The sequence below is a fragment of the Chrysemys picta genome, chromosome 5 (assembly GCF_011386835.1).
Source record: "Chrysemys picta bellii isolate R12L10 chromosome 5, ASM1138683v2, whole genome shotgun sequence".
Classification (NCBI taxonomy): Eukaryota; Metazoa; Chordata; order Testudines; family Emydidae; genus Chrysemys; species Chrysemys picta.
In genome coordinates, this window is record NC_088795.1 from 12,908,934 (window position 1) to 12,923,885 (window position 14,952).

A 14,952-nucleotide genomic window follows, 5' to 3' on the forward strand; every position below is an offset into this window, starting at 1 on the left:
TTACCTTGTGGGATGTCAACATATATTAAAACTTTATTATAAGTACAGATTTATTAATGAAGAAAAATATTAATTACATGGTGCTAATTATCGTGATGTGCCATTTGAGAAGCATGACAGTGGAGGTAATCTAGGATATCTCAGTCTACAGGAGTAAAGTTATGTTGTACCAACATATTGCAGAAATTACAATAGCATTATCCTGTAGGGAAGTGAAGAAACAGTATTTGGGGAATGTTTTTAAATATTCAGGAAAACATTTTCAAACCTGGGTGCCTTTTGAAAATCAGTGTGCTGTTCAGGAGCTTAACATAGGCATCCAGGTTTGAAAATATCAGTAGACAAAAGTTTAACTGAACACTCAAGAGACGATTTCTCTCCTTCCGTCCTGATGAGAAAATGGAGATGTGAAGATTTCCCTTATTTGGATACACTGGGATACCTAATACCAGCTGGTGCATCTGTCAGATAAAATGGTTACAACTTTTAAGCTGTAATTACATGTAATTACACATACTGAATTTAAATAGAACTTAAATTTAGTTTACATTTTAAAATCTATTATGATATATAATTACATGTAACTCCATTTAAATATTGAGGATTCGTGATTCTATTTTGGGGGTGCACTATTTGAACATTTCCTTTTATGAAAGGCTAGATTTATTTACAATTTACATCTGAATCAAATATTTTTTACATTCATCGGTCCCAATTCTACAAGCTATGTGTTTGCAATATCCAGTGAAGTCTGTGAGAGTTGCATGTGTGGAAGGTTTTCAGGATTAATCTGAAGTTTGTATAAATTAAATTTCAGAGTACTGAACCACTAATGTAAAAAGAACCCATTTTTATTTGTAAATAGAGAACGTAGTACAAATAGGTAAACTTCAAAAATGCTGTACAATTTAAGTTGCAAAGTCTGAATTCAAGCTGCCACAATACTGGAGATTAATTTGGCTCAATACAATACCCAGCAAACTAAAACATGTTTGATGTGTATCCCAGAGACTTCATGGTGTCTGTCCATGGAATGTTTGACTTACTAAGACTCAGGGATGGTGTCACTTGAGTGACACCAGAAATTAATTTGGCTCACCATGTCTAACATTTGTCTCATCAAATGGAAAATCACCGGTTTTTCACCTTGATTACTTAAGTTTGAACCAACTGAAAATGGAACCACTTTTATAACATCAACTGATAAAATGACTTTTAAAAGTTCCCCTTTTTGAATTAAATTAAAACTAAGGTAGCAATGGAAAAAAATCAGAGGTACCCACAGCTATCAGTGGCAATTGTTGAGTCTCCAGCATTTCTCAGGAGTAGACTAGAAATAACAGAATATGTAGTTGATTTTAAAAAAGACAAATGTTAAAAACAAATTATTTGAAAATTAGTTTTTACTTGTCTACTAACACCTGAGGTCAGGGTTCTTCCTGCAAGAGTTTTATGACAAGGCAAGGATGGACACCTCCCTGCTTCCACTTGAGATGTTGATGTCATTATCTCTCATGCTGTTCTGATGAATCTTGAATTCAGATCCTGATGAATAAGAATCATTTCAGTTTACTTATAAATAAACACATTTTAAATATTCAGGCTATATATGCAATCTATTAATTCATTAGCATGTAAATACTATAAATGTATATTTTTAATAAACAAGCATTTCAATTTGTCAGTACCTCTTTTTAATTTGTTACACCTTCTCCCTGCCTTCTGCTAGTGGGAGATGTTTGCACTCAGAGATTTCTTGCAGTTTTCCATATTGAGGGTTGCCTTCAACACCTTTGAAAAGAGAGAAGAAAATTAACACGTACATGACTTCTAGTCAAGGGTTTCAAAACATTTTACAAACAATAAATTTAAGCTTCACAAAACATCCTTATGAGATCATTAAGTTGCATTTACAGTTCACAAATGACTAAATTGGGTCATAGGAAAGGATAAATGATTTGACAGATACTACATAGTAAGTAAGTACCCTAGATTGGAACATAATGTCAAAATCCTAAGATTTCTTGTAACTTCTAGAAATGCTAACAGAGGTATGTACTCCCGTTGGAAGGAGCAAATTACTGCAATAGCATTCTCTTAAGGATTTTAACTTACGCTATCAGTATTATAAATAATATACAGATATCTGTATTATTCTTGGTATGTATTGATGGAGTGCTCTGGGAGTTGCTGTGTAAAGGAACAGTAAGCACAACTTAATTACATTTTTATTGGTCCGTTAACTAAAAGGTATGGACTTCCTGCATGAAAAGAAATTTATGTAATGTGATCTGTTTTACCTTTTACACTGGAAAACTGCATGAAAAAGCCCCTGAAAAGAACTAATATAAATGTAAAATAAGGAACATTAATATGTTATGGAGTCTCAGGCTCCATGTGATCTGTTAATATTTAGGAGTGATATTGTGTTTGCCAATTCATGGTCACAACATGCCTTCTAGTTACTATTTCAGGGCATATTGTGACTATGTAATTGTGTGCACAGATCCATTAAAAATGGATTCTAGGAACATCTTTTTTTAATCTTAAATTCAGAAAACTTGACTCTTCTACTAGAATATTTGGAAAAACCTGAAATGCAAAAAACAAATTAGTCACATTAAGATCTTAAATTTTTTTTTAAATCCATTTGAGAAAAAGAGAACGAAAATCTGGCTGTCAGTCTTGCATCTCAAATTACAGCAGTGCAGCATGAAAGAATGTCTCTACCTGTTCTAAGTTGGCATTGCAAGGGACATTCACTGCGCAAGAACAGCATTGTGGGCCCAGTAATGAGAACACCACTAAGAAAATTACTATTGTTCAGCATAGTGTAAAAAATTTCAAAACTTAAATACAAAAAGAGTCCCCATTCTTGCTAAATTTAAAAAGTGCATAGCATTATCCCCTGAGTCAAGAGGGACAGATATATTAGCTATTTAAAGAAATAAACGTTGACATTTCTCAAATATGAGCACGTTTTTAAAATGTCAGACTTACCTTCCAAATGAGCTATTTGGTAAGAGCCTATCGCTCTAAAACAGTTTTTTATCTTACACAACCTTCACGTGGCTTACTTATACTTGTGAACTTTTTTCTTCTTTTTTCTTCTCTCCTGCAATATTTGGAGTGCTTATCTTACAAGTGTACAACTTGGTGTTTTTGTGGGGGAAAACATGTCAAGTGTAAGGAACGTCCCTTTAAGTCCGGAGGATATCTAAGATCTGGAAAAGGAGTCCAATGTAAAGATTAGTTAAGTAGACCACCTAATGGCAGTACACAGGAAAATCAAATATAAAAATTGAAATACTGCCGTGTCTTCAGTCTTCATTGCAAATAAAATTGTCAAGAACATCAGAGTGCTGCTTTCAAAAGTGATTTAAGAACTTTGAAAAGTAACTTTTGAAAATCAGATTTAATGCTTTTGAAAATTTAATCCTACATCTCAATAGGAGAAAGAAGTGTGTGTGGCCCTACAGCCAAATCTACATACCAAGTGCTCCTAATTTCAATGTGATTTGAAAGAAAATCACTTCATTTCCCTGACATCCAGTAGTAGATGTTCACCTAACTACTGAAACAGATATCTGTACTTCACCACATCAGTCAGAACATTTAAAAAAGAGGCAGCGTGGGTAGGGAATTCATTTTGTTTTGCTTGCTCATGATAGATGACAGAATGTGCCCTGATATTAATAAAACTCTTCATTAAAATAGTTAATTTAAAAATACTTCTTAATTTTAGTAAAGTGGGCCAAGTACTCATGTTACTGCTGTGAAGATAGTACGAAGACATTGTAGTTTATTGAATGCTTCTTAGTCTTCGTTAGAACACTTTAGATGAACGATTTTTGTTGGTTGCCTTTGGGGTATGCACTTGAATGACAATTTCAACCTGATCAGGAGATTTCCCGGCACCCAGAGTACCACCCTCATGATTGTTAGACCTAAAAATTAACACATCTTTACCTTTTGTCTCATTTAGTAAATATACTGTACGGATATGAACCATATATTTTTCTCAGTTAATTATTGCTGCAGCAGATTTAAAATAATAATGTAAGAATTGTAAACCAACATGCATATTCATGGTGTTCTGTGTTAGCTTGTGTATAAACCATTCATTTATGAACTCTTATCGTAAAGTTTCTTGTGGGAAGAGGGGTGTTGGTTTTTCTACATTTTTTTTTTCACTGCAGCAACAATAGTGTGAAAAATGGTACATGGCTTAAATTAGAAACAATTGAATATAATAATTCTCCACATCGGTCCATTTTTAGGCCTAACAACCTTGGTGGTGTCAGTTGTAATAGTTAACGTGCCTTTTTTTCTTGTAGTGGGTCACAATACTAATTTCTTATGTCTTTGAAAATCTCATAACTTGGAACTGGTTTTTTAAAGAGGAAATTATGGTTCTTAATGACCCTTTAAAAACTTTGATGGTAATGGTATTACATTCAGCATTGGAAGCTTTCTGGTTCTGGTGCGTGGATTACTCACTTCTCATTGATTCCCATCATCTTGCAGCCAGCTTGAGTACTCAGTCTCTTGTAACTTTACCATGTGCCCCCAGTGCCACTGGCCAGAAAAGATGGTTCATTTATAAAATGTTGATATGGTGGGAATCAAACTTTTTTCCAAGAAATCTTTAACTTTTTAGGAATTAAAATACTTTGTGCTGCTTGAAAAGTTCTGTTCTTTAAACCCATAAAAGGCAGTAAAATCAGAGTTCAGGTTTTTTTTTTTTTTTTTTTGCTGGCTTTTAGAAAAATTTCAGTATCTGACCCACATGTACTCTGATATAATGAACAAAAAATGGAGCAAGAGATCGAACTCTGAATTTCCTGGTTTTTTTGTTCTAAATCAAACCACAGCTATTCCTTTTTTTAGGTAATACCTTTATATAACAGGGATAATGAACCTGAGCTGCTTTTAAGTTTAAAAAAAAAAAAAAAAAGACTCCTGATGAACATGAATACCTTGGGCTGAAACCTTTGGATATGATGTTCTCTGAACAAGAATTCCTTGAAACATCAACTCTTGTTGATATTATCTTTCATTTGAAATCAATCATATGGTGCACCTCAACTTTGGGCCAAATTATCTTGGGTTCAAGTCTTGTGCCAGTAATTGACTCCATACCCAGTGATAACTTTGTAATGAAGTACTATGGGCGACAGATTTCCTCTTCATTAAAGATGCCCGTTGCCATTCTTTAGCTAGTTAGGTGAAAATTAAAGAATGAATAATTGGATGGCTTTGGGACTGGCACAGACTTCCACCTCTAAGTCATGCGTAAAACTTGGTTTGATAGTGACCAGAAGTCATTATTATCTGGTAAGATTGTTCATTGGGTCTGTATGAAATAAGTTGGTGGTTACCATTTGTTTCTATCATAATTGACATTTGCTGTCTCCCTTGTTGGCAGTTTCAGCAAGAAGGCCAAGAATTGAGTTAGTACAGAGAGTAAACATTGGCCTCTTTGGACTGAGGCTCAGTCAGGTTGGTGGGATGCTGTGGTGAAAGTTGCATTGCTGCTGCCCACAATGTTACTGCTGAATAAAGGACTTCAGTGTGCAGGGCTGGTGATCTGGCTCCTCTCCCAATTATTAAACCTACTTCAAAGAAGAAATTTTAAAACATTAGAAACTTTAAGAGGAGGGGTTGCTATATATTCCTGCATAGCTACTCCGTTGTATGTAGTAAAGGAACACTATCAATTTGAAAAATGCATTTCTCTAAATTTTGTAATTACTGGAGCTACAATAACACTGAAGATTATTCAAAAAATATACTTGAAATTTTTTTTCAAATCCTTTACTTTGCGCATTTGACAGCACTTCGTATATCCTCATTTTCATAGCTCTCCTGTATAATCAGTGAGGTTCTAAAGACCCTCACTAATATCAAAAAGGAGAGCAGAAAAATCCATTAATTCCTTTAAAAATATATACACAGAACGTATTATTTTAAAGGATGCTTTACCAGAAACTGGAACAGCTTGAATGCAAAAAGTTCTTTAGGAAAATATTGCATTCAAAATGCTAATTATGCCATTTTGATATGATGTAGCAAAAATAGTATTTGATGGTTTTCTTTTTTTCTTTGCCAGAACTTTTAATCAATACCATTGGCAAAATGATTTTTATAAAAATGTTCAACTTCCCTCCCATGTAACATAGTTGTTTATATTTGATCAATTCTGATTGATCAGGCACTTCCACACTATCATTGTTGCTATTTTGCATTAATACCTTGTGATTGGAATAGGAACTCCAGGACCCATAGTTAGCCAAAATATATAGCTTTAAGTACCTAGTTATTCTGAATGTGCTCCAGTCTCCTTTTAATGACATGGATTTTTTGAGTCAGTTAATCATATACCTCTTTGAATAAAGTGCCTGATCAGGAAAAGTGCTCTCTTTTTCCAGAGGTGGCTTTCAGAAAATGCCACAAACCTAACATTCACACATTTCTCATACCGTCTATTTCTTAAATTAGTTTTTAAGTTCTCAGAGTTGTTAAGGCCAACGAATTAGAGGTTTAAATGTGATATATTTTCAAAATACAATAATTTATTAAGAAGCATTCAAGATTTTTCTGGTATTTCATTGTCCACTTATTGTGATGTTCCAGATCTGAAGAATAAAATTTACCTTTACTAAATGTAGTCATTCTGTTTAACAGCAGTGAGTGGAAGAGCATCTGCAATGTCAAACACTCCTACCCATAGCATTGCAACTTCTGTCTCCCAACCTCAGACGCCAGCTCCAAGTCCTATCATTTCTCCTTCAGCCATGCTACCAATCTACCCTGCCATAGATATTGATGCACAGGTAAGCCTGAAATGAGTGCAGCATAATTGTGGTGGTGAAGGTATTTGCTTCTACATAATGAATGAATCACCATCAGTAAACCTTTCAGATTTATATTTAGTTGTGTTCTAGATGATTTGGTGGAATATTTAAAATCCTGCATAATCCAACAGGACAATTGCAATGTGTTCTCATCTGGGCTACAGAACAGGTGGGAAAAAACGCAGGCATTTTGTTCGGTGACTGATCATTTGGTTTTCACTTTCTCTTGTTTGTGCGATACTAAGTGATAAATTTTCTGATGAAATATCTTTCGTTATCTAACAGGTATTTGAATCTTACCCCAAGATATTTTTCATCAGTTTTCTGCCAGTCAGCAAGCAAAATAACTCTCCACAACCCGTCAGCCTAGTTTCTGGGTTGGCAGGGTCAGTGCAAATCAACATAACCTTCTCTCCATAATTGTCTGGGATCCATTGCTAACATTGTGCTAACTCTGTGGCATTCCCAGTACTTGCTAGCTTGGGTGACAGAAGACAGAACTTGGTACCAAACTTCAGTTCTCTCTGCCCTATGCTGCATTGTTCTGCTACATGTCAGCCAGGAACTGGTTTTTAATGTCTTAGAAGGATTTGCTGTCAGAGTAGAAATTAAAACAAACAAAAAAAGAGAGAGCGAGATGGCTGCTGTACCTTTTACAAAGTGTTCCGTTTAAAAGTCTTGTCACAATCTCAGTAAAAGATTGCATCAAACGCCACAGCTTTTCCTTGTTCGCACATATACACTGTTGAATGAGCTGCTAATTCTTTAACCAGGCACTGGAAGGATTTGATGAAACATACATCACTCCATCGTATGGGCCTCACAGGTAAAGTCATAATGAGTGCATCATACCAAGATGGTAGATAATTAGAAATAACAGGAAATATAGAAGTGGTTACTTGGAGACAGTGGATGCATTCTACAAAAATCAGAACATTTTAAAAGCAGGAGCATGAAAAATTTAAAAGAACCGCTTGTATCTTTTAATCCTGCTCCCATAACCTACCTAGTTTACCAGTGATCCAAATTTAGGATCATTTGTGAGCTCATTCTGTGGAGTTATAAATAAGGCAGTGGTTTTGTAATTCTAGCAGTTGATGGACTTCCTCATAAGAGTGATCACTTTAAGCTCACTGCAGGGCTCTGAAAGTTTCCTGGGGACCAGAGTTTGAGAAGTAGTGCAATAAAGGATTTCTTTTTTTTAGTGAAAAGTAGTTCATTTGAAGAAATGAAAGTCTTCACAGTGTGTCAGTACTTTGAGTCTGGCAGCATAGCTTACTTCACCTCTCCTTTAGCATAATGTTCTAAGCCAAGCTAAAAATGTCAGCAGTTATGGATGGCATATTTCTGGGAAGTGTCAACTTTTTGAGGTCTTATCTTCCTATTAATAAGGAAACATGGGAACTTTTTGTGCTGAATTAAAGACTTTTGGGCCAAGATTTCACTCTCTGTTGGCGGAAATGGAGGAGGGCAATTTAAAGCCTCTCAAGTCATCCTTTTTCTGGGTCTTAAAAATCAAGGAAACCTCCCACCTTCCAAAAAAGTTACAGGGACCTACATAGGCCTGGATTTCAAAAATTCAAATACAAAATTGGAAACAGGATTTTTCATTTTTCAAGCACTAGGCCTAGTTAATCCATTCTCTTATTAACTACAAATCAAAATTGACTTACCTATCAACTTTATCCTTATTCTTTTTGTCAAACACTTACGTCAGCCCCCATGTTTCCCTTCACAACCTTTCTATTGTGTTTATCAATAATGTTAGCACTGCTCCAGAAATAAATCCTGCCAATTCATTTGTGCTCCCTCTGTTGGCTTACTAGCTGCTAAGGCCTAATGCTGTAGTTCCTTCAGAAACACTAACTATAAGGATGAGAATTAATTTTTATTTGTAGATTTGCTATAGAGGGGTAAAAATTGAAAATAAAATCCATGCATTTCTTAGACGGCAATGATTTTTAATGCCTATTATATTTTGAGTGTAAATTGCAGGACTGGCATTATGACTTTTAAAGATTAAACAGTTTATCAGAAAATATATGATATATCTCAGGTCTTGAAGGTGCTTATTAAATCTATTTAAAGAGCTGACTTCAGAAGCTTAACTACTTCTTCGAGTGATTGTTCACGTCCATTACACATTAGGTGTGCGCGCGTTGCGTGCACGGACATCGGAAACTTTTTCCCTCAGCGGCTCCCGTCGGGCTGGCAGGGGCCCCCCCTCCCGCCAGAGCGGCGCCCTGTTCTAGCGTATATATATCCCTGTGGGCCCGACCCTCCCTCAGTTCCTTCTTACCATCCGTGACAGCGTTGGAACAACTCTGTCTCTCGCTTGAGAGTGTCCCTTAGCGTTAATAGTTAGTGTTGTTCTTAGCAGTTAACAGTTCTTTAGTGCCTAGTGTTAATCTTAGTAGTTAACAGTTCTTTAGTAGTAGTTAAGCTCCTTTCTGTTAGATGTTTGGTCGATCCCAACACCGGCCCTGGGCGGCGGGGCATGCCGCACGCCTAAGGCTTCAAGGCTTGTGCCATGTGCCGCAAGCCTATGCCGATAAGCGATCCCCACGACTCGTGCCTCCGTTGCCTGGGGGAAGTGCACCAAAAAGCGTGCTGCAAGATCTGTAAGGCCTTCAAGCCCAGGACTAAGAAAGAGAGGGACTTTCGCCTTAAGCAGCTGCTCATGGAGGCTGCATTACAGCCCTCCACTTCAAATCAGGCCGCGGCACCGTCAGCTTAGGTGCGGAGTGCCCCGGCATCGGTTTGTGATCCGGCACTGGCAAGACACCATAAGCTGACGGCACCGACACAGCAAGACCGCCCCTGGCACCGGTCATCTTCGCCGGCAAAATCGAAGGGCCAACCCAAGGCCCGAGGACACTCCCCTTATAAGAGGGTAGCGCCCGCAAAGACCTTGAATGCGCCTAAGGGAGTGGCGACCCCAGAACAGATCCCGGTGCCAGTGGCTCCGGCGCCGAGAGGCCCGTCGAGCCCCGGGATAGGCGCATTGAGTGAGGAGGAAGGGCTGGAGGAGCTTTTGGAACAGCCCTCCACCCCGGCCACGTTTGAGGCAGCAAAGGACCTCATCTAATTGTCCGCTGTGGGCCCCCCTCCAAGCCAAAGATAATCCGCCAAGACTGCCGCCCAGAGGCAAGCTGGTAACGGTGTGCCCATCACGGTCACCATCTCGGCACCGCTCACGGTGCCGTTCCCGGTCGAGCTCCGCCTCAATGGACTCCCGGCTACCCTCGGCGCAGAGGGCCGCACAGCCGTCGGGCCCCAACAAGCGCCCGGCACCGACCCAGCAGCCCTACTTGAGTGGGCACCGGGACGTGTCAGCCACGCGATCGCCGTGACCGACCACTCGCAGTCATTCCCGGTCCTGAGGTTATTGGTACCGCTCCAGGTCAGCAAGACGTTACTCCCGGTCACGGAGGTACTACTCTCCGACCCCGGACCGGCACTGTCCCACGGCACCACCGTGGCCATCCAGGTTACCATCGGTGGTTTCGGAGGCAGACTCGGGCCAGTCCAGCAGATTTGCCCACAGGGCACCGGCCGGTAGGGAACGCAAAGCTGCTTGCCACCCACAGTGGGGCCAGCCAGGACAATGGCCATTCTGGACCCCTTGGGCCTACCACCAGCAACGCCCCCCACCCAGGACCTCGAGATCTGGCCCCTCGAGACACCGGTCCCGCTCCCCACAGGGACTCCCCTCCTCGCGCAAGGAGGCCACGGTCTCCAGACTACCGGAGCGAGAGAGAGCCGACTCGGCACCGAGCCCAGCACCGTCTCAGGCCCGCACTATAGGACAGACCCCAGAGGAGCGCCCACTAGGTGAGGAGTTGCTGGAAGAGGAGGACGCACAGGAGGCCCTAACCTCTTCCTCCTCACCAGATGAGGCCGTTGCAGGCACGACAGTGTCCGGCCCTCCCCCGATTGACCATCGGGCACACCAGATCTGCTCCGCCGGGTAGCCCTCAATCTGGGGTTGCAGGCGGAGGAGACTGTAGAGCAGGAGGACCCCAGGGATGACAGCCTAAGCCCGGAAGGCCCCTCCAGGATTATAGACTCATAGACTTTAAGGTCAGAAGGGACCATTATGATCTAGTCTGACCTCCCGCATGATGCAGGCCACAAAAGCTGACCCACCCACTCCTGGAATAATTCTCTCCCTTGATTCAGCTGTTGAAGTCCCCAAATCGTGATTTAAAGACTTCAAGTCGCAGAGAATCCTCCAGCAAGCGACCCCTGCCCCATGCTGTGGAGGAAGGCGAAAAACCTCCAGGGCCTCTGCCAATCTACCCTGGAGGAAAATTCCTTCCCGACCCCAAATATGGCAATCAGCTGAACCCCGAGCATGCGGGCAAGATTCTCCAGCCAGACCCTCGGGAAAAAGTTCTCTGTAATAACTTTTAATATCCCATCATTGACCATTGTTACTAATTACCAGCGATGGCACGTTATTGACTTATTGACTAAAATCACTTTATCCCATCAAACTCCCGCTCATAAAAACAGTACAGTCCAATTATAAGACAGTGTGGCAAACACCGGCCTCCAGCGCACCAACTGCGAAAAGCGTAGAGAGGAAGTATTTCGCCCGCTCCAAGGGGTTCGACTTCCTCTCTTCTCACCCAGCACCCTGTTTGCTGGTTGTCTCTGCGGTCAACGAAAGAGAGCAGCATGGCCAGCAAGCCCCAGCCCCCAAGGCCAAGGAGGCAAGACGCTTGGACTTATTTGGGAGGAAAGTCTACTCGTCCGGGGACCTCCAGTTGAGGATCGCTAACCAACAAGCGATTCTGAACAGAGACAATTTCAATTCTTGGGCATCAGTCTCCAAGTTTAAGGACTCCCTGCCCCAGGGTTCACAACCAGAGTTTGCTGTCCTGGTGCACAAGGGTAAGGCAGTAGCCAAAACCTCCTTGCAGGCCTCACTTGACTCCGCGGATGCAGCGGCCAGGACAATTGCGTCAGAAGTGGTGATGAGGTGCTCGGCATGGCTACAGGCTTCCGGCCTTCCCCCAGAGGTACAAAACACCTTGCAAGACCTCCCATTCGAAGGGTCAGGCTTGTTCTCAGACCAGACGGATGCCTGATTGCATAGCCTCAAAGGCTCTCAAGCAAACCTTCAAGTCGTTGGGAATGCACACCCCAGTGACACAGAGGAAACCCTTTAAGCCCCAACCGCCGCAGAGGCAATACCACCCTAGTCCTAGACAGGAACCGTACCGCAGAAGGGGCAGGGATAACAGGCGTAGACGTAACAACACGCCTAACCAGGGCCAAAACCACAGCCAAGGCAAGCCGCAGCCGGGAAACAAGCAAGGGTTTTGAAGCTGCATTCGAGGACGGCGTACCGACGCTTATACCAGATCCTCCTATTTGTTTCAGGGACCGCCTGTCCCATTTTTACCGTGCTTGGTCCCGTATAACATCTGATCGCTGGGTCCTTCGCACGGTGGAGGTGGGATACACCCTTCAGTTCTCGCCCCCTCCCTCCCACCCCCCATCCCCGTCCCTCTTCAGGGACCCCTCTCACGAGCAACTCCTTATGCAGGAGGTGCGGGCCCTCCTCAAAGTAGGAGCAGTGGAAGAGGTCCCTCTGGACCTAAGAGGGAAAGGGTTTTACTCCAGATATTTCCTCATTCCCAAAGCAAAAGGGGGCCTCCGTCCCATTTTGGACCTACGCAAACTAAACAAAATTTTGGTCAAGGCACGTTTTCGTATGCTTTCCCTTGGCGCTATTCTCCCATCCCTGGATCCGGGGGATTGGTACGCTGCCCTCGATGTGAAAGATGCCCACCGGCGGTTCCTGCACTTCACCATCAACCAACACCATTTCCATTTACGGTCTTGCCCTTTGGCCTAGCAACGGCCCCGCGAGTGTTCACGAAATGCATGTCCATGGTGGCAGCCTTTCTTCGAAAAAGAAAGATGCGGGTATACCTGTACTTGGACGACTGGCTCCTTGCGGGCAGGTCAGAGGACGAAGTCCGCTCCCACTTGGCACTGGCGTTACAGGTGTTCCACAAGCTCGGTCTACTGGTCAATGTACCCAAGTCCTCACTGATCCCCACGCAGAGACTGGATTTCATAGGAGCAGTCCTGGACTCAGTGGCAGCATGGGCAAGTCTTCCAGTGTCACGGTTCCTGGCCATTCAAAGGGTTGTAAGCTCCATCCAACAATTCCCCACAACCACGGCCAGATGCTGTATGCAACTCTTGGGGCACATGGCGGCTTGCACACATGTAGTCAGACATGCCCGCCTAAGACTCAGACCGTTACAGTTGTGGCTGGCCCAAACGTATCGCCCCAACAGAGACCCCTTAGACCTAGTAGTGACAATCCCAGCTCGAACTCTCTCCGCTTGTGGCTCGATCAGCAGCAGGTTTCCGAAGGAGTCCCTTTCGCCACCCCGCAACCCACTCTGACGTTAGTAACAGATGCGTCGGACCTGGGCTGGGGGAGCGCACCTTGGGGACCTGTGGACCCAGGGCTTATGGTCCAGGGAGGAAAAGTTGCTTCACATCAATCTGAAGGAGTTAAGGGCAGTTCGCCTTGCCTGCCAGACCTTTCACGCTACCATAGAAGGCCACAGCGTGTCAGTTCTGATGGACAACGCTACCGCCATGTTCTACATAAACAAGCAGGGCGGGTCCCGATCCTCTCCCCTCTGTCACGAGGCGCTCCTCCTATGGGACTTCTGCATAGCCCATTCAGTCCACCTGCTGGCAGCATATCTTCCAGGGGTCCAAAACGGGTTAGCGGACCACCTCAGCAGGTCCTACCACATGCACGAATGGACTCTGAGAGAGGACATCCAACATTCAAACTTCCAGAGGTGGGGGTTTCCCCAGGTGGATCTCTTCGCCACCAAGGACAACAGCCAATGCCCACAGTTTTGTTCATTCCAGAACCTCAACCCGGGCTCATTGGCAGATGCCCTCGCGATTCCGTGGGGCGGGAGCCTGAGGTATGCCTTCCCATCATTCCCGCTCATCCACAGGGTCCTGCTCAAGACCCGCAGGGACAAGGCGACAGTCATCCTCATCGCACCGGCGTGGCCACGCCAGCATTGGTTCACAACCCTGCTGGAACTGTCTGTGACCGCCCCGATCGCCCTCCCTCTCCATCGCGACCTCATCACGCAGGACCGGAGTCGCCTACTCCACCCGAACCTACCGTCGCTCCATCTCACGGCGTGGTATCTCTGGCTAAACTATACGGAACTCAGGTGCTCCCATCAGGTCCAGCAAATTCTTCTTGGTAGTAGGAAGCCCTCCACAAGAGCGACCTACCTTGCCAAATGGAAGAGGTTCTCCCACTGGTGTGAGCCTCATCACATACAGCCTCTACAGGCCTCCGTCCCATCAATACTGGACTACTTGCTGCACCTCAAGCATCAAGGGCTCGCCCGCACCTCAATTAAAGTGCATCTGGCCGCCTATCGGCGTTCTACTCCGGACAGTTGGGGGTTTCGGTGTTCTCCAACCCCACAGTAGTCCGATTCCTCAAAGGGCTGGAGAGGGTCTTTCCCTACTCGCGCCCGCCGGTCCCTGCATGTAATGTTAACCTGGTCCTAACTAAACTCATGGGGCCGCTCTTTGAACCCCTAGCCTCTTGCTCCCTCATGCACCTCTCATGGAAGGTAGCGTTTCTAGTGGCCATCACATCGGCTAGGAGGGTATCAGAATTGAGAGCCCTCAGTTCAGAACCCCTGTATACAATTTTTTATAAGGATAAGGTACAACTGAGGCCGCACCCCAAATTCCTTGTGAAGATGGTCATGCAATTTCATATGGGGCAGGACATTTGTTTACCGGTGTTCTTCCCTAAGCCCCATACGGACCCAAGCCACGGTAGCCTGCATACCCTCGATGTCCGTAGAGCCTTGGCATTCTATCTGGAACAGACCAGGTCATTCTGCAAATCGAAGCAACTGTTCATTGCCATTGCGGAGAGAATAAAAGGCCAACCTGTCTTGGCGCAGCGCTTGTCAGCATGGATTGTGCTTTGCATACACACATGCTATGAGCTCGCCAACGTACCAGCCCCGGAGATTAGGGCTCACTTGACTAGGGCCCAAACGTCCTC

At 43.6% G+C, this 14,952-nt stretch overlaps 1 protein-coding gene and 1 long non-coding RNA gene across 10 annotated transcripts in view; one reads left to right on the forward strand and one right to left on the reverse strand.

The window, feature by feature from the left end:
- The window catches only part of ANKRD17 (ankyrin repeat domain 17), a 142,712-nt gene that overhangs the window by 95,292 nt on the left and 32,468 nt on the right, over nt 1-14,952 (forward strand). For 6 of the 9 annotated variants that reach the window (XM_065595937.1, XM_065595939.1, XM_065595942.1 and 3 more), the window contains one exon: nt 6,688-6,836. In XM_065595937.1, coding sequence (XP_065452009.1) covers nt 6,688-6,836 — 149 coding nt within the window. The remainder of the gene's footprint in view (nt 1-6,687; nt 6,837-14,952) is intronic. The other 3 variants (XM_065595938.1, XM_065595943.1, XM_065595941.1) reach the window with 1 other exon arrangement.
- On the reverse strand, nt 836-1,813 carry LOC135983534 (uncharacterized). The gene is made up of 2 exons (XR_010601209.1): nt 1,689-1,813; nt 836-1,545 (listed from the first exon to the last, which is right to left on the reverse strand). It is a non-coding gene; the product is annotated as an uncharacterized LOC135983534 (long non-coding RNA).